Source organism: Balaenoptera musculus, chromosome 12 (assembly GCF_009873245.2).
Source record: "Balaenoptera musculus isolate JJ_BM4_2016_0621 chromosome 12, mBalMus1.pri.v3, whole genome shotgun sequence".
NCBI classification, from domain to species: Eukaryota; Metazoa; Chordata; class Mammalia; order Artiodactyla; family Balaenopteridae; genus Balaenoptera; species Balaenoptera musculus.
Genome location: NC_045796.1, coordinates 52,124,732 through 52,152,664, shown reverse-complemented (window position 1 = coordinate 52,152,664; position 27,933 = coordinate 52,124,732). Strand labels below are relative to the sequence as shown.

At 37.3% G+C, this 27,933-nt stretch overlaps 1 protein-coding gene across 1 annotated transcript in view; it reads right to left on the bottom strand.

Annotated features, from left to right (window-relative positions):
• Positions 1 to 472: 472 nt before the first annotated feature.
• Positions 473 to 27,933, bottom strand: part of SNX3 (sorting nexin 3) — a 43,989-nt gene continuing 16,528 nt past the window's right edge. The window contains exons 2-4 of the mRNA XM_036871856.1: positions 8,998 to 9,093; positions 2,738 to 2,862; positions 473 to 1,237 (exon numbers count right to left, since the gene is read on the bottom strand). Of these exons, the coding sequence (XP_036727751.1) occupies positions 1,132 to 1,237; positions 2,738 to 2,862; positions 8,998 to 9,093 (327 nt within the window). The 3' untranslated portion in view covers positions 473 to 1,131. The remainder of the gene's footprint in view (positions 1,238 to 2,737; positions 2,863 to 8,997; positions 9,094 to 27,933) is intronic.

Sequence of the window (27,933 nt, the reverse complement as noted above, 5' to 3'; positions counted from 1 at the left end):
TGGTTAAAGAGGAGAAAGCGTGCCCCTATCCTAAACCAAACTAAAGAGAAAGCATGAATCTGCTGACTAAGAAAACGGTTATTACACCCTTGCTAAGTTTGTTTAAACAAGTCACTCAGATGAGCTAGGGAAAAAATTCTTCTGAAAAATAGGGGGCACGCTATTGACTTATCTTAAAAGGCCTTTTGAAAAGAATAACTTGGGATTATAGAGCATTTTCCAAATACACAAAGTGCTTCATAACAACTCAGTAAGCTTTAAGGAATGCTTTTCCTAGTACATCACTTTTGTTGTTGTGTAAAAGAAAATAGCCCCATTCAAAGGGTAGTAGCATATTTGATATCACCACTGCTTAAAGAGGAATGGAGTTACAGGAATGAGAAGTATATAATTAGTAAATAATCCCTCTCAACAAGTGAGTTAAGTAGGAAAGTCTTCTGAAGGGAGAAAAGAAAAGCCAGAAGCAACACTATCAGTGCATATCAGAAATGCATTTTTATTTTTATTTGAAAACAACTTAAATTTTTAGACAAATGATTTTAGTATATAAATTTGATTTTGTTTTTATACAGAATATAAAGATTTCCCTCATTGATCTTCCATGTGAAGGGGATTACAAGCCTGAAGGGAGATACTTTCTGCACACAAGTGTGTATATCTTACGTGTAGGGTACTGGAAACCAATGTGTAGTGTTTCCACACATAAATTAGGTCAAGTGACACCACATATTAAAAAGGGGATAAGAGAAAAATTCTATTAATCAGATTCAAGAAGCAAACATGACACAAAAACTGCAGGTAAGACCAAATGAGTAACTTTAGTTAGGACACTGCAAGTTATCCTAGAGTAACAGGTTTGTGAAGCTAGAGCGTGTACCACATTAAAACAGCAAGAAAGAACTATTTATATAGAAAGGCTGGAATGAGGGATTTTTTTCACGAAAGCAAATTAACTTCTTGTAAACTGCCAAAACAAAACAGAACAAAACTGAGCATTATGAGTGTTAGTATACTGAAGGCATATTATACCAGTTTTTGTGCAGCATGCTAAAGTTAGTTAGAACTTCTTCACTGGTGCATATGAATCATTAATAGTCACGGAAAGTTTTTCTTGCCCCTTCTTGCCAAATTTCAGGCATGTCTTATTTTAGATGGAGTATAGCTTTTATCTATAATTTCATCCTGTAAAAACATATGAAGACAACGTTCATTCTGTGCCAGAGGATGACCAGCGACCCTAGGAATAAAAGATACAAATTCAGTACAGTATTTTATAAAAGTGGGGGAGGGGGACCAAACATACACATTTTAAGGTTAGGAAGCATGAACAATTTAGTAATAGTAAGTGTTATTCTGGACTGCCCATAAAGCTATGGTCTATCAACTAACAGTATATTTTCTTTCCTTCAGTTCATGAGGGTAATTTAGAAAACATTTAATCACTAGTTTTGCACTGCCTCTGGCGTATGTACCCAATTAACTTCTTTACATATTAGTTGGTATATTCGTAAGAAACCTAAATGAATTTTAGTGTTAAAAGTGAAACAATGTCATTGATTCTAAGAATCCATTTTAAAGAAGGAAAAGATATAGGATTATAGTTAGAAATACACTGAAGTTCAATAAAAGCCCCAAAATACTAAGAAATAGGCACAAATGTTCAGGTTTTTTTGGTTTTGTTTTTTGCTTGCTTTTAAAGGTTTCCATCAGACTAAACACAAGATCAGACTGGGCAACCAGACTTTATTTCAGAATTTAAAAACATCCAAGCTAGCACTGACTTCTCCAAAAAGAAAGTATGTTCATAAGAAGACAATGAAGGTTGTGTGCTCTCAGATAACTAAAAGTTAAGGGCTTTGTATAACTTTCCCTCTGTTTACCACTCACAGATCTTCAAATTACTAGATAAAAATTAAAGTATTGCTAATAAATAAGCTCACACAACCATATTCTCTAGGATTTGACTTTATTTGGTCAAACTTAAGGCCAAATGCACAATTATAGTGAGCCCTTTCCAGGCATAACTCTTCCTATCATTTTGGCTTTTAAATAATGGCTATATTTAGAGAATTCCTGGCAGTGCAGTGATTAGGACTCTGCACTTTCACTGCTGAGGGCCCAGGTTCAATCCCTGGTCGGGGAACTAAGATCCTGCACAGTGCAGCCAAAAAAAAAAAAAAGAGGCTATATTGCAAATAGGAATAAAATTAAAAGCTAGAGTTTGAGTTTATTAAGTTTCTAAAGTAAAAGATAAATGATACAGTCTCCTTACATTTTCAAAAGAATATATTTTGCCACAAAAATTTTAAATGTGCACCTTTACACAAGACATGCTGATGATACTTCCATCTGCAATCAAACAAAATGATTGCAAGTGTATTGTAAGTTTTACTGTTCATGCTAGAATATACCTTAAATCAGAAAGAATCATAAGTAAAACTATTTTTTAAATGCTGTAATTTTAAATGTAATTTGCATAAATTAACCAAGAAAAACAAATACAAAACTTAGGTCAACACAAAGATACTCGTATCACTCACTCAAGTGTGTTAATATTTATCATGATATTCAACTTGTTATATATTTTCACTTTGTTTAAATGATACAAAAAGTTAGGAAATGACCAAAAAGAAAAAGCACCAGTTTAGTCTGATATCTAAATTAATAAACAGCAGTCACCTAAAGACATCTCAGAACACTATTCACTCTTAGACCTTGAGGAACAGAAAGCACTTACTTGTTTATAAACTGCTCCAGCCCTTGCTTCCTTTCTTCAATAAAATTGTCATCAAATATTCCATCATCTCCTCTAAAAGGAAGCTGACGCAAAAATGCTTTCCCAGGGAGTGGGGGAACTACAACCTAAAACAAGATAAGGAAAGAAAGTTCTTGAACATGCTGGCTGAGTTGGGAAAATTTATAGAGCATAACACGAAGACAAAGGATATCTTCACTATGAGAACCATCCCATTGTTAAACTAGTTTAAATATACAGTAAAAGGGAATCAATAAAAATACACTGAAAAATGATTCAATGTTTTGGAGGCAAGATAACCAAAATGCCAGAATAGTCCATCAAACCAAAGCTCCTCAATGGCAGGGCCCACAGCTTAATTTTCATTTTTCCTGGACTTATCAAAGCACAGGTATACAAAGAGAATAATCAATACTGAAATAAAGGCTACCATGCCCCTCAGTTTTGATGTCACTTGGGGAAGACAATGCTTTATTACAATGGTAACTGAAGAGATCAAACTCAACTCTCGATTAAATGAAGAAGTAAAATACTAACAATGTTCTTTCTGGCATGGGCAGATAAGAATTCTGTGGTAAATTTCTTCCACCTCATACCATCTGCATATACTCTTTCCTACCTGTGTTTGAGGTGATGACAAAATAATCAACTCTACTTGTTGCCACTCTTCCATTTCCTAGGCTAAGAAGCACGTCAACTTTCTCCCAAACCCATTATCCTATCTTTCCCCAAAGACCTGTCATTTCTTCCTTCCCACACTAGAGGAACATCCCAAATTTTCCCTGTCAAAGCCTAACTTTCCTCTAGGGACAACTTATGACTGATCTCCCTCTTCTGGGAATTATCTGGAGCTCAAATATTTGTTTGAATTAAATAGCACCTAGCTATTTATTTCACAGGTTAGTTGGGTTCTCTATCTCAGGATTTCTCAACCATGGCACTATTAACATTTTGAACTAGATAATGTACTGGGGGGAGGGGTTTCTTGTACACCGTAGAATACCTATTCAACAGCATCCCAGGCCTCTACCCACTAGACACCGCCAGTAGGCACCCCACAGTTGTGACAATAACAATGGTCTCGAGACACTGTCAAATGTCTCCTGGGGAACAAAACTGCCCCTGGTGGAGAACCACCAGTCTATCCTCTTAATGCTTTCAAATCAAGGACCCTCGTCTCAGGCTTTTTATGGTTATTTTAAGAAAAGCTGGGCATACAACAGAAGCTCAAATATCTGTTAAATGACTAACCACTTAGGTGAATCCTTATGTTAAAACAGAGAAAAGGTGTGGGCAAACAAGTTAAACAAGGAGAAATATAAATAGTAAACACCAGTAATAAAATTATACATATTCTAAGAGGTAAAACCTAAAACCCTTGATGCAGAGTTTCTATCCTAAAACAATAATCCAACAAGGTAAAAAAGGGAAAGATCATACAACTTCTTACAGATCAGCAAAAAACAAAGAGCAAAAAAGAAACACAAAACCAATGCCCAACATAAACCTTGTAATTCCTTCCTAGATCTACTCTCCCCAGATACCCAATGATTAAGACATCTAAAGATTTGTCTTCGTCAGTTTGCTTTAACATTCTTAAATCTCTCCCCTATATTAGCATTTGTCAAGTTGAAGAGTTAAAACCTGCAGGGAACTTACAATTAAAAAACAGGGATCATGACCACTAGCTGAGCTCCAGTAGAATAGTTTATATGATGGGCAGGGAAAAACATCTGTATCTATAAAGCTATTATAAAAAAAGGAATATAGAACCAGTGTGTTACAGAAATGACCACCATTAATTCAGGGTAGAATTTAGCATGAAATTTAAGATTAAAGATTACTATGTATTATCATCCGTAGAGATACGTTCTTACTAATACTCAAAATACTCATTGAAATGGATGGTGAGGTTGTAGGCAACAGGATTAATCACCTACAAAAATCATGAGTGGTTTGTCCAGCTAAGGTCCCAAAGATCTTCAACATCAAATTATTTTTGCTTAAGCAGTCTGAAAAGATCTACTTAGAATTCTTACACCAATTTAAAAGTAATGAGTCTGATGATACGTGTGTGTATGTGGGGCAAGAAGTGGACAGAAGGCTATCTGGCCAGCATAATATAGTGAAAGCATACTGAAATAAAAAAAGCTAGAAGATTTAACCATAGTGACCAGTAAATACAATAAATGTCATCTACTTTCTAGTCTAGTGTAACAGATCTTAATTAAAAGTACTAATATATAAATAAAACAACTTGATTAATTGTTCTTAGCAATACTAATGTTAAGCACAACTTTCACACAGGTTAAATGCCCCAAATAATTATCTGGTCTAATGTTAAAAGTGAAGTACTGTGCGTCAAAGGACAACATCAAGTGAAAACAATCCACAGAATGGGAGAAGATTTTTGCAAACTGTAAATCTGATAAGGGACTTGTAAGAGTGGTTTTTTTTTTTTTTTTTTTTAGTATATTCTATATACAACTCAATAATAAAAGAAACTCAATTAAATGGGCAAAGGAGCTGAAAAAAAATTTCTCCACAGAAGATATATAAATGGCTGATAAGTACATGAAAAGATGATCAACATCATTAGCCATCAGGAAAATGAAAACCACGAGATACCACTTCACACACGCTAAGAAAGCTATAATAAAGAAATCAGATAATATTAAATGTTGGTGAGGATGTGGAAAAACGTGGAACCTTTATACATTGTTGGTGGAAATGTAAAAATGGTATACCTGTTCTGGAAAAAAAGTCTGGGAGTTCCTCAAAAGGTTAAACAGAGTTATCATATGGCTGTAAATCCATTCTTAGGTATATACCCAAGAGATACAAACATGTATGTCCATACAAAAACCTGTACATGAATGTTCACAGCAGCATTATTATTATTTTTAAAATATTTATTTATTTATTTATTTGACTGCGTGGGTCTTAGTTGCGGTTTGCGGGACCTAGTTCCCTGACCCGGGCCCCCTGCATTGGGAGCATAGAGTCTTAACCACTGGACCACCAGGGAAGTCCCGCAGCAGCATTATTCTCAATAGTCAAAAAGCAGGAATGACCCAAATGTCTGCCAATGATAAATGGATAAATAAAATGTGGTTTATCCATACAAAAGAATATTTTGGGGAAATAAAAAGAAATGAAGTAGTGATTAAAAATAAAATAGGATGAACCTAGAAAACACGCTCAGTGAAAGAAGCCAGTGAAAGAAGCCAGACACAAACGACTACATATTCTATGCTTCTATTTATATGAAATGCCCAGAACAGGCAAATCCATAGAGAAAGAAGATTAGTGGTTGTTTAGGGCTGGGTGAGGAGAAATTGGTAGTGATTACTAACGGGTATGGGGTCTCTCTTACGGAGTGATTACAATGTTCTAAAACTGACTATAGTAATGGTTGCACAACTTTGTGAATATAGTAAGAACCACTGAATTGTACACTTTAAATTGGTGAACTGTATGGCATGTGAATTATGTCAATAAAGCTGTCATAAAAAAAAGTGATGTATACATTCATGAAATGCGTATTAAACACTCCAGTGTGCCAGGTGCTATGTTAAGCAAAGCCAAAAGCCTATCAAGACACTCTTCCCATAATCAAACAGAAAAAGACAAACATTGTATGATCTCACTTATATGTGGAATCTAAAAGAGCTGAACTCACAGAAACAGAGAGTAGTAGATGGGCTGAGGGTGGGGGAAATGGGGAGATATTGGTCAAATGGTACAACCTTTCAGTTAAAAGATGAGTAGGTTCTGGGGAGCTAATGTATAGCATGGTAACTATAGTTAACAGGATTGTATTGTACTCTTAAAAGTTGCTAAGAGAGGGCTTCCCTAGTGGCGCAGTGGTTGAGAATCTGCCTGCCAAGGCAGGGGACATGGGTTCGAGCCCTGGTCTGGGAAGATCCCACATGCCGCGGAGCAACTAGGCCCGTGAGCCACAACTACTGAGCCTGCGCGTCTGGAGCTTGTGCTCCGCAACAAGAGAGGCCGCGATAATGAGAGGCCCGCGCACCGTGATGAAGAGTGGCCCCCGCTTGCCACAACTGGAGAAAGCCCTCGCACGGAAACGAAGACCCAACACAGCCAAAAATAAAAATAAATAAAATAAAGAATTACAAAAAAAAAAAAAGTAAAATATTAAAAAAAAAAAAAAAGTTGCTAAGAGAAACAGATATTGAAATGTTACCACCACTAACAACAAAACAAAACAAACAAAAACCCCTATGTGAAGTGATAGATGTATTAACTAATTTTATTATGGTAATCATTTCACAATATATACATATATCAAATCATTGTGTTATATAACTTGATGTTATTTGTCAATTCTATCTCAATAAAGGTGGGGAAAAAAAAGACACTTCTCCCTATGGTCATAAAAAATTTCTTCTTTGTTACCCAAAACTTTCCTAACTTGTTTTGTACACTTAGATCTTCAAACCATCTGTAATTTATAGACAGTGAGTTATAAATCTTTATTCCCAAATAGCCAAATGTTGCAACCCCATTTACTGAATATAAATTCCTTTCTGCACAAATTAACAATGTTATTTTTGTTATGAACTAAGTTTCCAGTAAACACGTGGTCAGCTTCTAAATTCTCTGACATTCTGCTAATCTATTTGTCCACCCTAAAGCAATACTACATTGTTTTAATTACTATAGTCTTAACATATGCTCTGATGTCTGCAGGTGCTAAATTATTGGTAAAAATAATTTTTGGCTATTCTTGAGCTTTCTCTGATTCTAAAGCTCTATATGAATCTGCAGGTTTATAACGAATTCCACTAAGATTTGTATTAGAATTTTACAAATTTATAAATAAGTTAGGAGATACTGCCTTATTTCTGTCAGGTCTACTGCTAAAATGCCACCTCTAAGAGAGGCCTTCTCTTGACTATCCTATATGACAGTAGATCTCCTGGCACTCCCTATTTCCCTTAGTTTAATTTTGTTTTTTAGAGCATATTACCATCTGACATATTATATATCTTACTATCTTTTTCTGGTCTCCCTTCACCACTACCCCAACTTACCCAATAAAGTGCCATAAAAGTAGGGACCCTTCATTTGTTCACAGCTCTATCTGCAACTGACAGAACACACAGAATGAGCTCTCAAATGCTTATAGAGTAAATGAATCTTCAAAAGTGAATATTCCAAACCAGGAATGTAATATTTCTGTTTATTAAGGTCTTCTTTTGATCTTTCAATGAAGTTTTAAAGTTTTCTTTACATGGGTCTTATATTTCCAGTTTTACTTGTAAGTATTTTATACTTGGATATTCTTTTGAGTAAAACTGTTTTTCCATTTTTGATGGAATGCTATGATTTGTATATGTTGTTCTTGTATCCAGCCATATTTTTCTGGTTAAGGGCGTTTTCCTTCCTTTTCTACCTTAGTACGCTTCAGAAGCGAGAACGAGTTAGCCTTAACCTACTTCAGGGCTCCTACCATACCCACTTCTTATCCTACTACACTCTAGTCACAAGATAACTTTTCGTCATTCTGAGTGTACTTTTCATGACTCCATGCCATATATGTCATTCTGTTGTAGGGCTGAAATAAGAGACGTTAGAATGAGACCTTGTTCTCTCTATTTTGCAGCCAAAGCCACCAAATTTCTCCTAAGAGAAGACAATTATTATCAGGATATATGACAGTGTTCTAAAACTGCAGGTAGCAACCCGACAGTAGATCATGGCCATCATTTAAAAAGCTAAAAAAGCTAATCTGAGGAATATCAGCACCTGTCACACAGAGTAAGGTAAGTACTGGTTTATGAAACTTCTGTTATATGTAAATGTGTGATGATAAAAAAAAAAAGTATGGAGTCAGTAAAATAAAAAAATTGGAAATACACTGATATAGGAGATGTACTAAAGAAGAGAAACTTAGCAAGGGGAGGAGAGGAAGGTGGGACAGGAAGATCACGGAAAGGAAGGAAGCAATAGCAAGAAAGTTCTAAGAAGAGTTATCTAAGTGTGAGTCAGCAAAGGCCTCAACTGGGCCACTGAAGTAGACATGAGAAGGAAGAGTTCTAAGGAAAAACTGCACACTTCCCCCATCTCCTATGAAGTAAAATGAAAGTGAACTATTTGAAAAAAAAAAAAATGTTTGCTTTTACTCACTTTATTCAAGATAATTCTCCTGAGAAGTCTTAAACATTAAAATTTGGAATGTTTTGTTTTAAAGTCACATCACAAATAATTCTTACCTTGCTCTCTCTTTCTAATTCACTTCTCAGCCATTCAAAGTCACTGTATCTTCTTCTAACGGTAGATTCCTTCAGCTTGAAAATAGGCAGATTTGTCTGAAACAAACAGAAAATCACTCCTAAATTGAAGCATGTTACAGGGACTTAAAAAAAGTGGGGGGTTGGGGGAGGACCTGTTTGTCAAATTGATAATATGGCAAGCCTAGTTATGTTAATATAAGAAAATCATAAAGTTATTAAGATGACATTTTACCTTTAAATGTAAAAAAGTACATTTTTTACATGGCTGTTAAAAAACTATTTTATTTATACTAGAATACAACTTTTATTTATTTATTTATTTATTTTTTATATTTATTTTTGGCTGTGTTGGGTCTTCGTTTCTGTGCGAGGGCTTTCTCTAGTTGCGGCAAGCAGGCGCCACTCTTCATCGCGGTGCGAGGGCCTCTCACTATCGCGGCCTCTCGTTGCGGAGCACAGGCTCCAGACGCGCAGGCTCAGTAGTTGTGGCTCACGGGCCTAGTTGCTCCGCGGCATGTGGGAGCTTCCCAGACCAGGGCTCGAACCCATGTCCCCTGCCTTGGCAGGCAGATTCTCAACCACTGCGCCACCAGGGAAGCCCAGAATACAACGTTTAAAAATGCACATTTGTACATATGCGTTTGGATGTCATTCTGCCTGAGGTCAGTTACATAAATATAGGTCAGTTTTTCTATTTCAGTAAGCTGTAAAAATGTCAGGAGTGAGATGAAGCTAGCTCTGATTGCTATACAGTTTAGTATACAATGCTCATAGGGGAAACAGACCTTAACTACTTTGAAATGAAATACAAAATATTTTGTTATTATGACTAAATTAGATGTTTCATAGTGAAAGAAAATGCAGAATTATTCTTAATAGTCTTCTTAAAAATGCGAGAAAACAGCAGGGAAAGAGTGCAATGCACTCTTACCACCAATAGGAAATTAGGAGTCATACACATAAGGTCCATCTATCCAGAGCTTACAGGCTGAGGGCAAGTTTAGGAACTGAAAACATAATGCCCAGTACCTTGAAGTTACATCGGAATGGAAGACTATTTTTACAAGAAAGAACGCAATGACTACTTCTGTCAAATTCTAAACTTAAAGTAATAAGAAAGATTTCTATTATCTTTTACTGATCCTAAAGAGAAAATATACTACCAAATACAATTTAAAATGGTTTACGATTGAGGGCTATTAGCAGAAGCTGTATACCACTACAATTTTATAATCAAGAATAGATTTTAAAATGCACATAGTATCACAAAGTTGGTAGGGACAGAAATGACCTAACACAATTAATGCCATACCATACTGAAAATGCTATATAATACTATATACTCTCAGAATTTATTTTGTGCTTTATTCAGTCTTTACACTTGTAGAATGACAAACTGTTTTAAAGCTGAAAAGAAAAAGTGTCACCCGAAGGAAAGACTGGCTTCTTACAGGGACATCATCATCATGTAAAATTCACCCCTAAGAAAATTCCAATCATTTGTTAAACTTAATGCCACTAGTAAGTGTCATTCAGCAGAAGTAAAGCTTTTTATTCAGGACCGTAAACCCATTTTGCAGTGGTTTCAATTTTTTCCAACGTGTATTAACTTCTCTATGTAGTATACCTTATAGCTTGGAATCTTCTACAGATGCTATTGGGCATAACACTGTATAGGATTCAAGCATGAAACCAAATCTCACAAGAGGTTTAAAAGCACTTGAATTTTCTTTCCCAGGTAACCACAACATTTGTTCATTGTATTAATGACTAAGAGCAAAATTGCACCTAACAAGACTCTTATTATACTAAAAGTCAAGCTTATATTTAGAGATGCTGGCTTGCTGTACAGAGGGGTATTCTCACTCCCCACAGGGAATAAAATTAGGTCCCCTGGAGAGCAGGATGATAATTCCCAGAAAGAAAGCACTGGATTATTTCTCTCTAATTTCACCCATTGGCTTTTTAACCAAGTTCACCCTTCCGCATTAAAATATTAAGTCTTTGTAAGTGTCTAAAGATAGAAAGGCCTTTACAGAATTGAGTGTTTTCTGCAGGTGAGACTTTACATTTTGAATTCCCTCCTCTCAAATTACTTTACAAAAGGGATTAGCTGCTCTCTTTATTCAATATGTTAAGATCAAGCTTGTGAATAGAGTTCCCTAAGAATTTTCATACTTATGGGTACGGAAGTCTATAAAGTTAATCTCTGAAACAACATATCAAGCTTACAGGTACAATGTTGAGGGAAGAATGCCAATTCAGCTCATTTTACCTCCATTTTCCCTTTTGAACTTTTGACACAAGCATGATTATATCTGATTCACTTTAATAGACGGGTAGTGGGAGGGAGAAAAAGTCCATTCCTTTCTATGATTAGCTAAGAGTTTGATAGATTATATATTAAAAAAGGATCATGGTTAGCTTAAGAAAATTTCATTGTTTTCTCAGCTGGTTATAATTTCTCTTTATATGAGGACTGCTTTAGAGTTTTTTGTGTTTTTTTTAACATCTTTATTGGAGTATAATTGCTTTACAATGGTGTGTTAGTTTCTGCTGTATAACAAAGTGAATCAGCTATACATATACATACATCCCCATATCCCCTCCCTCTTGTGTCTCCCTCCCACCCTCCCTATCCCACCCCTCTAGGTGGTCACAAAGCACCAAGCTGATCTCCTTGTGCTATGCGGCTGCTTCCCACTATCTAATTTACATTTGGTAGTGTATATATGTCAATGCCACTCTCTCACTTGGTCCCAGCTTCCCCTTCCCCTTCCCCGTGTCCTCAAGTCCATTCTCTATGTCTGCGTCTTTATTCCTGTCCTGCCACTAGGTTCTTCAGAACCTTTTTTTTTTTTTTAAGATTCCATATATATGTGTTAGCATATGGTATTTGTTTTTCTCTTTCTGACTTACTCCACTCTCTCCGTCAGTCTCTAGGTCCATCCACCTCACTACAAAAAACTCAATTTCGTTTTTTTATGGCTGAGTAATATTCCATTGTACATATGTGCCACATCTTCTTTATCCATTCATCTGTTGATGGACACTTAGGTTGCTTCCCATGTCCTGGCTATTGTAAACAGAGCTGCAATGAACATTGTGGTACATGACTCTTTTTGAATTATGGTTTTGTCAGGGTATATGCCCAGTAGTGGGATTGCTGGGTCATATGGTAATTCTATTTTTAGTTTTTTAAGGAACCTCCATACTGTTCTCCATAGTGGCAGTATCAATTTACATTCCCACCAAGAGTGCAAGAGGGTTCCCTTTTCTCCACACCCTCTCCAGCATTTATTGTTTGTAGATTTTTTTTAAATGCATTGTTTACTTTGTTTATTTATTTATTTATTTTTGGCTGTGTTGGGTCTTCGTTTCTGTGCGAGGGCTTTCCCCAGTTGCGGCAAGCGGGGGCCACTCTTCATCGCGGTGCGCGGGCCTCTCACTACCATGGCCTCTCCTGTTGCGGAGCACAGGCTCCAGACGCACAGGCTCAGCAATTGTGGCTCACGGGCCCAGTCGCTCCGCGGCATGTGGTTTGTTGATTTTTTGATGATGGCCATTCTGACTGGTGTGAGTGATACCTCATTGTAGTTTTGATTTGCATTTCTCTAATGATTAGTGATGTTGAGCAACCTTTCGTGTGTTTGTTTAGAGTTTTGATAAAGTCACATCAAGTAATTCTTAGTATTATTTGCCCATTATTTTTAGAGTGGTAAGTGTGCCTGTTAACTTCTCCCCGATCATCACAAGGACTTGCAATTTAACTTGATCAAAATACAAGTGAAAGATGCTGAGGTTTTTTGTTTAAGCCACTGGACTATCCCTGTTGATTACAAACTCTCATGATTGGTCACTTTCAACTTATTTAACCCTTATAAAATATTCTATTTTGGTTTTCTAAAGAGAAAAGAGTAAGGATAATTTGTTTCCCCTACAGTTTTGGGAGGATGCAACTATTACTACAGTTTAAGAGCATCTATAAAAGGGCATAGTGCTAGATAAGATGAGGAATATAACAATGAGTAAGATGCAGTCCCAGCCCTTATGAAGCCTATAATATGTTAGGTTACAAGATAAGCATATAAAAAGTTAAATTTACATGGTTAAAAATATCATACACCATAAACAAAAAGTTGAAAGACCACAAAAAACTGTAGACAAATATATACAATAAAAAACAAAGAAATAATTTCATTAAAATGTAAAGAACTTAAAAACTAATGAAAGATGAATAACCTGACAAACAGAACAGGCAGAACACACAAAAACTATGTCAATAATGTTCAACTTCACTCACACAAGAAATGCCAGTCAAAACAGTAAGATCCCATTTTCATTTGTCAGACAGGCAGGTATTAAATTTTAATACCCAATGATGGTGAAGATAGATAGGCATCTAAAAAACTTGCTGATAATAGTGAAAACTGGTACAACCTTTAAGGAGGGTGTTTTGGTGATATCTATCACTCTTTTAAATGCATTTATCTTTTTTTTCTTAGTTTAATTAAAAATTTTTTTCAATTAATTAATTAATTTATTTATTTTTGGCTGCGTTGGGTCTTTGTTGCTGCCCGCGGGCTTTCTCTAGTTGCGTTGAGCAGGGGCTACTCTTTGTTGTGGTGTGTGGGCTTCTCATTGCAGTGGCTTCTCTTGTTGCGGAGCACGGGCTCTAGGCGCGCAGGTTTCAGTAGTTGTGCTACGCAGGCTCAGTAGTTGTGGCACACAGGCTTAGTTGCTCCACAGCATGTGGGATCTTCCCAAACCAGGGCTCGAACCCGTGTCCCCTGCATTGGCAGGCAGATTCTCAACCACTGCGCCACCAGGGAAGTCCCAATGCATTTATCTTTTGAGCCAACAATTCTACCAGGAATTAATCCTACAAATATTTCCACATATGCAGAAAGGTATCAGTGCATAGAAATTTACTTTAGCATTGTTTATATAATAGCAAAAAACAAAAAAAATACAACACACACACAAAAACCCAGAAAACTAAAAATCTTATTAAACTGTTACAAATATAAAATGAATTATTATACAGCTTTTAGAAAATATAACTCAGCCATAGACTGATCAAGAAGCCTGCCTGAGACGTGTAAAGTATAAGAAGTTTCAGAACAGTATCTATCTACAGTATGATACCATTTGTATAAAGAAAAAAGAAAAAGCATAACGGAACTGATGATTGGTTTGGTCAGTATTACTGGACATGGAGTCAGTCATACTACAGGAAGACAGTTGAGAATGGTGAAAATAGTATGAACTACATGCAGAGAAGAAAGAAGTATATTTAGAAAGTAATTCTTGTATATTCTAAACCATAGGAGATGATGGGAATTAAAACTGAAAAGCCTGAATGTCTGGCTAAGGTATCTTCCTGTGAGCACCAGGAGTTAACAAACATCTCTGAACAGGAAAATATCTTTAAATCAAAAAAGTATAACAGAGAAGTTACTATGAATTCAACAGATTAGCTACATGTACTACTAAGGGGCAGCATGAAAACAGATGGTTCTATTCTCATCACACACAAAAGCATTTTTTTGGTAACTATGTATGATTCTGGATATTAACTAGACTTATTGTGGTGATCATTTCACAATGTATACAAATATCAAATCATTATGTTGTACACCTAAAACTAATACAATGTTAGATGTCAATTATTTCTTAAAAAAAGAAAAAGGTTGGTTCTAGCTACTTTTAAGTTTTATCTGCTTGAAGAATATGGAAAAGAGACAGACAACTGAGGCAAATTATAGCAAAAATTCTTCAGAGGTTTTCTTTTGGATATCATTTAAAATGCTCTTGACTTATCCAGAGACAAATAAAGTGCTGCATTCTGAAACTAAACGTAAATCAGACTTAACTGTGGTTAACTTAAGATGACTAAAACCTCTGAAATTTAAAAGGCAAGATTTAGTATTTTCTCATCCTTACATTCATATTTTCCTCCTAATTTCAAGAAAAGTTGCTCTAGGGACTTCCCTGGTGGTCCAGTGGGTAAGACTCCGTGTTCCCAATGCAGGAGACCCAGGTTTGATCCCCGGTAGGGGAACTAGATCCTGCATGCATGCTGCAACTAAGAGTTCACATGCCGCAACTAAGAAGTCTGCATGCCGCAACTAAGAGCCCGCATGCCACAGCAAAGATCCCATGTGCCACAACTAAGACCTGGAGCAGCCCAAATAAATAAATAAATAAATAAAAAGGAAAAAAAAGAAAAGCTGCCCTAGTTGCTCAAGCTGAGCATAAACTAGAAACCACTGTTTTCCTCTAGCTATGGTTCATTTTACCTAACAGGTAAAAGTGTCAAACTCAGCCATTTGTATGAAATAACAATATTTGAGGAACAGTGACCAGAGACAGGCAAGATCAGAGACAAGCAAAACTAAAGTCCATCATTAGGCAGGAACCATAAACTAAGACACAGCCGTCAGCTATTTGTGTAGGTATGTGTTATTAGTAAATGCTGAAGGTGAGCTTAAGTAACCTTGGCCTATTTTAGACTTTTCAATTTCATTCATGGAGTTATGAATGTTCTGCAAAGCAAAGACAGAGGCTCCTATAAATATTTACATCAACTATTGTCATACATGTAAGAAATCGCAAATTAACCATAATTTAAAGCTATGTCAGGGCTATGGCCCAAACTAACACTTAAAAAGCAGAGAATTATAATCATCTGCCTCTCAAAAAGTTAAGTTGGTTGCCTGGAATCCATAAAGTCTATAAAAACTATTTATTCCACATTGAAAATATGCTTTTAGTAATCATTATAAGCCAAATACTAGTTAAATGTCACCACTACTTAATAACATTTCTTTGGAAAACTATAAAATAGGTTACCTATATTAACAAGGGAGGCAAAAGCTGAGAATACAACAAGAGTGATCAGATCTGGCACTGAAAGGAGCTTTTAAAGTCATATCTAAATATAGAACATAATATTAAAAAGTCAGAGCTAAGAAAGTCAATCCAAAATCTCTACTCCATATCCTATTCCTGCTACTGAAGTCAAAGACGTCTTCTTCAACCTGGTTATGCTTCAGAATTACCTGAGTAGTTTAAAACAACTTCTTAAATGAAGAATAACACAAATAGAGAAAAGTGCACAAATACATTGAGGGTACAGCTCAATAAATTTTCCAGTGGTAGTAATCTGGGTAGTCCTAAAACAAAACAAAACAAAACATGGGGCATCCCTGGGGGCGTAGTGGTTAAGAATCTGCCTGCCAATGCAGGGGACACGGGTTCGAGCCCTGCTCCGGGAAGATCCCACATGCCACTGAGCAACTAAGCCTGTGCGCCACAACTACTGAGCCTGTGCTCTAAAGCCCGTGAGCCACAACTACTGAGCCCACGTGCCACAACAACTGAAGCCTGCGCTCCTCAACAACAGAAGCCACCTCATGAGAAGCCTGCGCACTGCAACAAAGAGTAGGCCCCGCTCGCCGCAACTAGAGAAAACCCACGTGCAGCAACAAAGATCCAATGCAGCCAAAAATAAATAAATTAATTAATTAAAAATAAAGAATCAAGCACTGCCTCATTATTGCTCTCTCTTTTTTTTAACGTTTAAAGTTTTTACTGATTTGACACAAAACGAAGATAACATAAAATTCTTTACAAGATTCACACTGGTAACAAATTGGTTAAGGAATGTCAGTTCAGAGTATTTAAGCTTAACACTGCACAAAGAAAATTCAAAATGCCCATAAATATGACAATTCATAAAATGAAAGAAACTTGATAGGGACTTCCTAAATTTGACAAGCCCCAAAATCTACATGGCATTACAAATAATGATATATGACATTATTTTTTTCCTAAACTATCATTAGTAAAGAACAAAATTTTATTCTCCATGCTGGAGGAAGGAATGTAATTTTTAAAAATTTTTTCTATGTAAAATATTATAAAATTATTGTCATATGTAGAAGTGATCGAGTATGCAACAGCAAAAACCTCAAAGAAATATAGAATGGTGTTAGGCAGTTAGTAAAATTATGTTAATTTCTGAATTTTGTGACATCAGTAATATTCTGCAGTTTTCTTTTTTTAATTGAAGTATAGTGGATTTTCAATATTATATTAGTTTCAGGTGTACAACAGAGTGGCTCAAAATTTTTATAGATTATACTCCATTTGTTATTATAAAATATTGGCTATATTCCCTGTGCTGTACAATATATCCTTGTAGTTTATTTATATATGCCTTATCTCTTTAGTCTCCTTCCATCTAGAGCAATCCTCCTGCCCTTTTGCCATTTAAGACATTGGCAATTTTAAAGAATGTATCTGAGATACATTATACACTTGAGTTTGTCCTTTTCCTCATGACCAGTTTCATGTCGTTCATTTTTGTCAGGAATGTCCTTACAGAAGGAATGCTGAAGCTTTCTCAGTGCCCAACATCAGAAAGCACGTGATGTCAGCTTGTCCTATTATTGGATCACTTGGTTAAGGTGAGGTCAGCTAGATTTCTCCCATGTAAAGTTACCTTTTTTCCTCTTTATAGTGAGTTTTTTTTTTTATTCTTGCACTTACCCTTCATAATAAAATTCAGTGCCATTTGGAGTTTACCCAGCTAAATTTAAAACTTATAGAACTGGCAGAGCACAGAATGAATTCTTCTTGGAGAATTCACATTTTTAGGTGAAATTACTTGCCTGGCTTTAACCATTAAGAGAGAGACTGGCTTACTGCAGGAAAGCCCTACTCTCTGCCAAATACAGTGTGAACATGCAGATGTGTAAGTACATTATGTTCACAATTCGTTGATTCAGAAAAATTAAGAAGACTTATAGTCTACTTGGCTAGAATGAAGCCATGGATATTTGTTACTTGTCCTATGCAAAATTCAGGGCAATTCTCAAGCTTCTGTGTAGCTTATGAAAAGGAGATGGACTAATCACTGTATAAGAAACCTGGGGCATTCAGAAAACTAGAAAAGAACAAGACTAACCACTTGAAGAGAACCATTCAATATTATTTTATTGCTCTTTATTTTTCCTAATAATACACCAGAAACAAAACTGCAAAGGGATGAAATGTTATGAGAGAGGCCTATATGCCTGATACTCTTTTTTTTTTTTTCTTTTTCTTTTATTTAATTTATTTTTGGCTGTGTTGGGTCTTCGTTTCTGTGCAAGGGCTTTCTCTAGTTGCGGCAAGCGGGGGCCACTCTTCATCGCGGTGCGCGGGCCTCTCACTATCGCAGCCTCTCTTGTTGCGGAGCACAGGCTCCAGACGCGCAGGCTCAGTAGTTGTGGCTCACGGGCCTAGTTGCTCCGCGGCATGTGGGATCTTCCCAGACCAGGGCTCGAACCCGGGTCCCCTGCATTGGCAGGCAGATTCTCAACCACTGCGCCACCAGGGAAGCCCCTGCCTGATACTCTTAAAAGGCTATTTATATAAAACAGAAACCAGTCATTTCCCACAAGGTATTACTAATCACATAGGGTAAAATCATCAGGAATCCAAACAGACATTATATACTAAAGAACAGATTTTGAAACCATGGTATAGAGCTCTAAAACAAATGCTCCCTTCATGTCCAAGCAGAGGAAATGGCCACATTATTGGTCTCCATAAAGCTAGGTCTTACGCACTTACACAGGCTGACCTATTAAAGTCAGCAGCTCACAGATACCCTATATGTAACCTGATTATCACTGATAACCAAGCAGAAAACCAAGCCTCAAAACGTGGTCACCTGAATATAGCTTAACAATAGATATTAGAAAAATGTTTACTAGGTGTTTCTAGTATTTCTTCAGATAGTGTCATGTGTACATTTGAAAAAAGAGACTGGCAAAGACATCAAAAGTATACCCAATAGACCATACTCTATTCAACCAATCCTAAGAGATGTAAATGGATGCCTCACTACAGTTCTCATTAAAAGGTTGTATTTCTCCAAATATCTACATCTAGAGATAAAGGATAAGCTGAGAAGTGCTTAAGCTATTACCTCGCCCTTCAGTACTTTTGATACTTGTTTTACCCAAACTGGAACAGCATGAATAACTGGAGATATGGTTTATAACCTAGATGAACTCTAAATATGGCTTGGGAGAAGTCATTGAAGTGAAGAATAAGCTTTTAGTCTGGAGAACCTTTGAAATGTAGATTGTCATTAAGCCAAGGTATTTAGTTTAGTTTCTTTCTTTCTTTTTTTAAAAAATAAGGACGTGGCCTTCCTGTGATACAATTTCCCGTTATTTTAAAAGAAGTATCCTTTATGGTATAATTTCTGAAACAGTAGAGAAGAAATTATCTAGACTGGTTTAATGTATAAACCAAGTAATTCCAAATACTTTTCCTACAATTTTTAAAGTGCAAAACAACTTTCTATCTCTTTCCAACGTGCCTAATTGTAAGAATTGCCTCAAGAGGTTTTATATTTTTTTAAATTTACTTAATTTATTTATTTTTGGCTGAGTTGGGTCTTCATTGCTGCACGCGGGCTTTCTCTAGTTGTGGCGAGCGGGGGTCTACTCTTTGTTGCAGTTCGCAGGCTTCTCATTGCGGTGGCTTCTCTTGTTGCAGAGCACGGGCTCTAGGGCACGTGGGCTTCAGTAGTTGTGGCACATGGGCTCAGTAGTTGTGGCTTGTGGGCTCTAGAGCGTGGGCTCAGTAGTTGTGGCTCACGGGCTTAGTTGCTCTGCAGCATGTGGGATCTTCCCGGACCAGGGATCGAACCCATGTCCCCTGCATTGGCAGGTGGATTCTTAACTGCTGCGCCACCAGGGAAGCCCTGGACACTATCTTAATTCTTATATCTTATCATATATCATAAGATATATCATATCTTACCACCAGGGAAGTCCCTCAAGAGGTTTTAAACATACTCCCATCCCCACAAACTCCAAATGCCCTCATCTAGAGAATCTCATTCAAATGAGTATGGGTTGGAATCCAAACATCAGTATTTTTAGGTGATTCTAAGGTGCAACCAGGGTCAAGAACCACTGCCCTAGACTTACTAAGTGTGAAACAGGGTAGGGGGGGGTACTGAGGAATCTGTATGGTCACCAGTGATTCTAGTTTAGCCAGGACAGATAAGGGCAGTATTTTACCTCCTCAAGGATAGTGATCTGGAACTAACACTATGAGAACACTGAACTGGAAACAGGATGCAAAGTCACTGTAAGTAAAACTATAATGTAGAAACCAGTGAAAGAATATTAGTTAAGAAGCTCTTTTCAGTAAGTGTATTTTAAACTTCAATATATGCATTACCAGGCACATATGGACTACAGAGATCTAAAAAGGACACCCTCCTTAAGAGATATTTACAGCATAAAACTGGTGGGTGGAGGGAGGAGAGCAAAGTAGTCTTCCAAGATTTATTACCTTTAGCAGTTACAACCATAATTCATCACAGACTTACTGTTTAGATAAAAGGGTAGAAACCTGCACTAGAGTAATCAGCGTAGAAATGAAATAGACATAAAACATACACACATGAATATATTAGGTTAAGTCTGCATGGCAGGCTCATAAAAAGTATCCTTACAAAAAAAAAAAAAAAAAGAACAATGGTACATGCTCATTTGCAGATATGTCATTTTGATACATTACTGACCCTTGAACAATGCTGGGGATTAGTGGCGCTGACCCTCCTGAGAGTTGAAAATCCAAGTATAATTTATAGTCGGCCCTCTGAATACATGGTTCCTCTGTATTTGCGGTTCTGCAAACATGGATCCTGTAGTACTGTAGTATTTACTATTGAAAAAAATCCGTTAATAGGTGGACCCATGCAGTTCAAACCTATGCTGTTCAAGGACCAACAGTATATCCTTTCAGACTTCCATATATACAAATTTTATTCTTATTAAAAATATCAGCTTCTCATTTGATATCGTTAACATGATTGTATACAGTCATCATCTATATGAGAGACAGTATAGTACAATGGTTAAAGCATGCAGCTCTGGAACCAGACAATCTGGTTTTAATCCCAACTCAGGCATTAATCAGCTATCTGACCCTGGGCAAAATGCTATGGATGAGAGCTAGATGAAGCCTTAATATAGATCCAGGGAACTGATATACCGTCTTTAGGACAAACCTCTGAAGGTAAAATTACTGGGCCAAAAGCTATGAATGTTAAGGCTTCAAAATGTCCTCCAGAGAGGCTACTTTGCTGTAGACTAAGGAGGTACACAACTGTAGCAGGCTATTACTTTGGTGGCCTACAATAAACAATGCCTCTCGGTATCTTTCTTTCTGTATCCTCCATATCTTTATGTATCCTCTCCCATATCAGCCTGGCCATGTAACTGCCTTTGATCAATGGTATATTAGCAAATATCTATTGATTACAATAGGGCTCGTCCTCTTGGAACGCTTCTTCATAAAGACATTGTCTCTTGGAACCCAGCCACCGTTATTCTATTAGAAATCTAACTATCCACATGGAGGAAAACTCAGGACCTGATCATCAGCCCCAGCTGATCTCCCAGATGGTAGCCAGCACCAACTTGCCAGCTAGCTATATGACTGAGTCATCTTAGAAATAAATCCAGCCCCAATCAAGCTGCTCCAGTAGATATCAAGGAGAACAGAGATAAGCTGTCCCTTTCTTAGATCTGACCAAACTGTAGAACTGTAATAAAGTGAAAGTAAATTGTTGTTTTAAGCCACCAAATTTGGGAGTTTTGTTACACAGCAATAGATAACTGAATCAGTAACCTGATTTTGGTAGAGTCATGCTAATAATCAAGAAGAGACTGAGAGGATAGTATTTCATATATAAAAATGTGATACCTAAAGAGCGAATAGACTTAAAAAATGTTTAAACTCTTTGCTGTTTACTTTTTTGCTTCCTTATCAGCTCTTGACTATTTTCTGAGTAGCTGAAGTTCCCAGAAAATCCAAAAGATTTTACTGATTCTGGATTATTCAGCAAAGGAAGTGTTCCTCCATAACTTAAGAAGCTGATCAAATGAGTTGAACCTGAAGATTTCCTACTCTGAACAAAGGCAAAGTTTTTTTTTTTTTTTTTTTTTTTTTTTTAATATTTTATTTATTTATTTATGTATTTATGGCTGTGTTGGGTCTTCGTTTCTGTGTGAGGGCTTTCTCCAGTTGCAGCAAGTGGGGGCCATTCTTCATCGCAGTGCGCGGGCCTCTCACTATCGCGGCCTCTCTTGTTGTGGAGCACAGGCTCCAGACGCGCAGGCTCAGTAATTGTGGCTCACGGGCCCAGTCGCTCCGCGGCATGTGGGATCTTCCCAGACCAGGGCTCGAACCCGTGTCCCCTGCATTGGCAGGCAGATTCTCAACCACTGCGCCACCAGGGAAGCCCAAAGGCAAAGTTTTAAAATAATGGTTATAATTTAAGATTGAGTTGCTTTCTCTACAGTAACTTGATATATCTCTAGGAATAGATAGTATGAAATAGTTTGCCACCAATATTATAAAAGAATGAAGCTGAGGTGTTTCTTCAAAGAATTACCTGGAAAACTATAAAAAACATCAAAGAGGGTATTTAATGAGTCTTAATTCTCTAAGACATGAGTGATCCCCATAGTAATAGACTCCTTTCTCTTCTAGTCAGAGTGATTAGCTATAGTAAGAGCAACTAGACAATGATATTAAACACTATATACATGCATGCTTTAAATTTACAAATTGACAGCAGTGTCATTACAATATTTTATTCCTTTCATAAAGCTGCACAAAGAATGATTATTGTTCTAGTAACCTGAAAGTACTCAAATCACTAATGCAAAATCTTTTTATTAGAAATAGTAAGTAACTCTCTAAGAATCCTCATAATATACCATGACTAACAGCACAGGTCATAAGAGGATTTGTAACTTGTCATCAAAGGTTTCAATACATTAATAATTAGGTCAGTATAATTTTAAAAAATTTCTGGTCAGCAGATCCTCTTTAACTTAGATGTAATCAGTGTTTGAGGTAGGGCTGGAAAGCAAGGCATTCTGGTTCTTTCCCTTATAATTTAGGTTCATTTCAGAGTACTCTGTCTAGCCTCTTTTCTTCTCATAGTTTCCCTTCCATGACCTCTCCTCCAAGCTGTGTTGTGAAGTTTGTAAGAAAAGGAAATCATTCCAGATCCTTCACCTTTAGCCCCCGAACCCTACTTGAAACCCTATAAATATTTAATATTTATAAATATTAATTATGAAGTCTCATAAGCCATTAAACTGATGTTAGAATGCTAATAAGTATACAGAATAAAAGGCATTTACTGAGACTCTACCATGAACGCTGACTAAGTATATTGACATGGTCCCTGACTTAGATTTTATACAGACAAGGATAGGTTAGGGTTAGGAGGTAGACACTAAGGAGAGTGGAATACCATGGGGCAGTTTCTGTGAGATAGTACTCAATTTGGGGAGTACATTATGATAAAGACATGTATGTACAACCTGTCAAAGGCCTTAAAGCTAAAAGAAAAATTTTCTAAGTATATTTTCATGGCTGCTTACATCATTATGTATCAAAAGTTTTCAAGTTTAGATATGGATGAAAAGTTTAAAGTCCCCGTTTCTTCCATTCACTTAAGGTATTCAAGGTAACAGCCATTAAGGTTGTATCTCAGAGAGAGACATAAGGTTTAAATAATTGTTGTAACACTTTTAGTGGTGGAAGTTCCTGACATGATACATTGTTGGGGGAACAAAATGCAAGCAAATATATATGAGTATATATACATTCATTCAGTATTTCCTTTGTATGACTGTAGACTTAGCATAATAGAAGCTAATCACAAATCTGTGACAATGATTTCTGATTCCTGGAAGCAGCAAACAAACAAAAAACCAGATAAATTAATCAAGCAGACCTGGGCTCAAGCCCTTCTCCGGAACTAAACAGTATGACCCTGTCAAGTTACTTTCCCCCTCTATATCTGAGTTGCAGTATCTTTAAAATGAAGATACTGCCACTTAGCTCAATTAAATAGGAACTATTATTACTTCACACATATTATCACTTACTGGATATGCAGTGTAAAGTTTCAATTTATGGCTGAAGAAACTCAAAAAGAGGTGATATGAAACTTGTTCAAGGTCACATGTCTACTAATAGGCAAAGAGATAGAGAGGATTCTTACCTATGTTCAAGGTTCATGCTCTTAAGGAACACTATGGTTAGAGTACCTGACCCAGAACAGATGTTAAATAAAAAAGGTTAAAAACTCTACTAAAGGGACTTCCCTGGTGGTCCAGTGGTTAAGAATCCACCTTCCAATGCAGGGGACGTTGGTTCGATCCCTGGTTGTAGAACTAAGATCCCACGTGCCGTGGGGAAACTAAGCCCATGTGCCACAACTAGAGAGCCCGTGTGCCTCAACTACAGAGTCCACGCACTCTGGAGCCCATACGCCACAACTAGAGAGAAGCCCACATGCTGCAATGAAGAGCCTGCATGCTGCAACTAAAACCCGACACAGCCAAAAATAAATAAATAAATAAATAAAATTTTAAAAATCTACTAAACATTTAATAAACAGTTCAACAACTACTATGTGCAAAGAGCTAAGTAATACTTGGTTACGAGGCTTTTAAAAATATTTAAACATTGCATAAAAAGTGCTTCTGAGCACCCATAAATTAACATTAAATCATAATAATATGAACTAACAACACTGTAAATCAACTCTACTCCAATATAAAATAAAAGTTAAAAAAACTTTTATTGACATATATACACTAATATGTATAAAATGGATAATAAGAACCTGCTGTATAAAAAAATAAATAAAATTCAAAAATTCAAAAAAAAAAAAAGAGTACTTAAAAAAAAAAAGTTAAAAGGAGGGTTTCCCTGGTGGTGCAGTGGTTGGGAATTTGCCAGCCAGTGCAGGGGACACGGGTTCAATCCCTGGTCCGGGAGGATCCCACACGCCGCGGAGCGGCTGGACCCGAGCGCCACAGCTGCTGAGCCTGCACCCTAGAGCCCGTGAGCCACAACTACTGAAGCCTATGCACCACGACTACTGAGGCCCGTGTGCCTGGAGCCCAGGCTCCGCAGCGGGGGAGGCCACCGCGGTGGGAGGCCCGCACCGCGGCAGGGGGTGGCCCCTGCTCACCGCAGCTAGAGAGGGCCCGCGCACAGCAACGAGGACCCAACGGAGCCAAAAATAAAATAAATAAATTTTAAAAAACCCAAAAAACCCATAATGCGTAAAACCTTGTTTCTTTAAAATATGGAACCTAAAAGAAAGGTGTAATGTGTGGACTAAAAATGTCACCTGCCATATCAGAAACAAAGGATGTTGAGGTCATCAAACCATCAGCCACTGCAGCCACAGTCCACCCCCCCCCACCCCACACTGTGCACCCTCAAGGGATTCAGGATGGAGAAAAACAGGATACTGGTCTTAGATAGTTAAGGTGCATATCAAAGGAATGATTTCAATGAGCCCAGACTCTTGCATCTTCCCATACATAAAAAGCGCTAAATTCATTAACTTGATGTCTGTTTGTCTTTAATTAATCTTTTGATGTTCCAACTACCTGGTATTTGTTGCAAAAACTCCTATGTATCCTAGCTCCTCCCTTACCTCTATGGAACAGTCCCTCAGAGCTATCTGAGAGGCTGCCTCCTGGGCTTGTCTTCAGCAAGTCTGCAGAATAAACCATAGTTCTCATCTTTCAGGTTGTGTTTTTTAAATTTTTTTTTCAGTCAACAAATGTAAAAAGATAAGGGTGGAACTGCTGGAATGGTGGGGTAAGGAGCTTGGTAAACTCTCTCCCTCCAAAAAAATCAAAGATAAAACTACTAGTTCTACCAGTGAGGCAAGCTGTGCAAACCAACACCATTGCTGCTAGAGGGAGACAGATCACTGATCAAGAGTAGAATGCAGAAAAGTTCCATATACAGAGGTGTTGTTAACAATAGTGATCTTGGTGGCAAACAACTGGGGAAGGCCAATACTGCAGTAGACCAAGGTTGCAGTACTGACTGGGGCAAGAAACAAATCAGCAGACTTGCCATAATTTTAGCAGGGATATCCTGAGAATGGCACAGCAATGACAGGCCTTGATAAGCTCTCACTTACCCCTGGTGGTCTGAAAGGCTATGTGCTTGCACAAAGCTGTATGCAAGCTCAGAAAAGACTGGTGAGGACCCTCATTATCCATACATCTGTAACTGAATATGAGGTCTTTCAGAGATACAGGAGAGAGAAAGACATGCTGAAACAAACTTGTAACCTGGCTATACTTTCAATTCCCCAACCTACATACGAATACACTAGCAAAGGGCAGAAGCCTTACTAGCTCAAGGTGTTTATGCAGAACCTCTGACCAGTCACTGACCACTAAAGCAGTCCTGATCCAAGGGTGACCCTCTAGGAAGCCAGGCTTAAAACATGCACACACACACACACACACACACACACACACACAGAAAGAGAGAGAGAGAGAGAGCGAAGAAAAATATCAGCAACTGCAAACTACAGACTTAGTGCAGGCAAGTCCTTAAAAAAAATAAAGATATAGCATCAGAGCTCCCCTGGGAGGAAAGCCAAGAGGTGATCTAGCTTAACAGTCTCTAAAATGTATCATCTAAAATGCTTGGTTTAACAAAAAAATTATAAAACATGCAAAGAAACAAGAAAGTGTAACCCATATGGGGGTGAAAACAGTCAATAGAAACTGTCTCTGAGGGTGTTCAGTTGTTGGACTAAGCTGACAAGGATTTCAAAGCAGCTATCACAAATATGTTCAAAGAACCAAAGGAAACCATACTTACAGAATTCAAGGTATGATGACAATGACTCAATGAACAGAGAATCTCAACAAAAAGAGATTATAAAGAAGAACCAAATTGGAATTCTAGAGTTGAAAAGTACAATAACTGCAATGAAAAATTCACTGGAGGGGCTCAACAGCAGATCTCAACTGGCAGACAACAGAATCAACAAATCTGAAGATAGATCAACCAAATTTTCTATTCTGAAGAACATACAGGAAAAAAACAACAACAACAACAGTCTCAGAGACCCGTGAGACTCCACCAAGCATACCAACACAGGTGAAATGGGAGTCTCACAATGAGACAAAGAAGAATAAATAATGACTGAAGACTTGCCAAATTTGACTAAAATCTTTAATCTGCACATCCAAGAAGCTCAATGAATTCCAAGTAGGAGAAACACAAAGAGACTCTATACACATCATGGTAAAAATGTTGAAAGACAAAGACAAGCAGAAAATTTTGAAAGTAGCAAGAGAAAAATGACTCATCACATACCCCCCAATCCCCCACAGTAAGATTAACAGCTGACTTCCCCCTGAAACAATGGGGACCAGGAAGCAGTGGAATATTCAGAATGTTGAAAGAAAACACAACAACAAATAATTCTGTACCTAGCGTAGTAGACAGAATTCTGACACGGCCCCCCAAATTCCCACCCCATGGTGTACACACCTCCTTTTAAGTGTGGGTGAGTCCTATGGATGTCACTTCAATGATTAGATTACATTCTCTGACAAAGTGAAAGAATTTTGCATATGGAATTAAAGTCCCTAATCATTTTGACTTTGAGTTCATCAAAAGGGAGATTTTTGGGGGATGGGTTTGACTTAAATCAGGTGAGTCCCTTAAAAGAGGGCTTTAGTTCCTCCTAGACCAAAGAGATAGTCTGACTAGCCTTGAAGAGGAAGGCTACTATAAATTCTCTAACCTCCAAGAAAATGAATTCTGCCAATTATGTGAGCCTGGAAAGAATCCCAAGCCTCACATGAGACCAAAACCTTGGCCAACCCCTGACTGTAGGCTTTGTGAGACCTGAGCAAAGGGCCGAGCTAAGCCATGCCCAGACCTCTGACTTATAGAAACTGGTAAGGTAATATTTTAAGGTACTGCATTTATGATAATTTTTAATGCAGCAGTAGAAAACTAATATATCCAGCA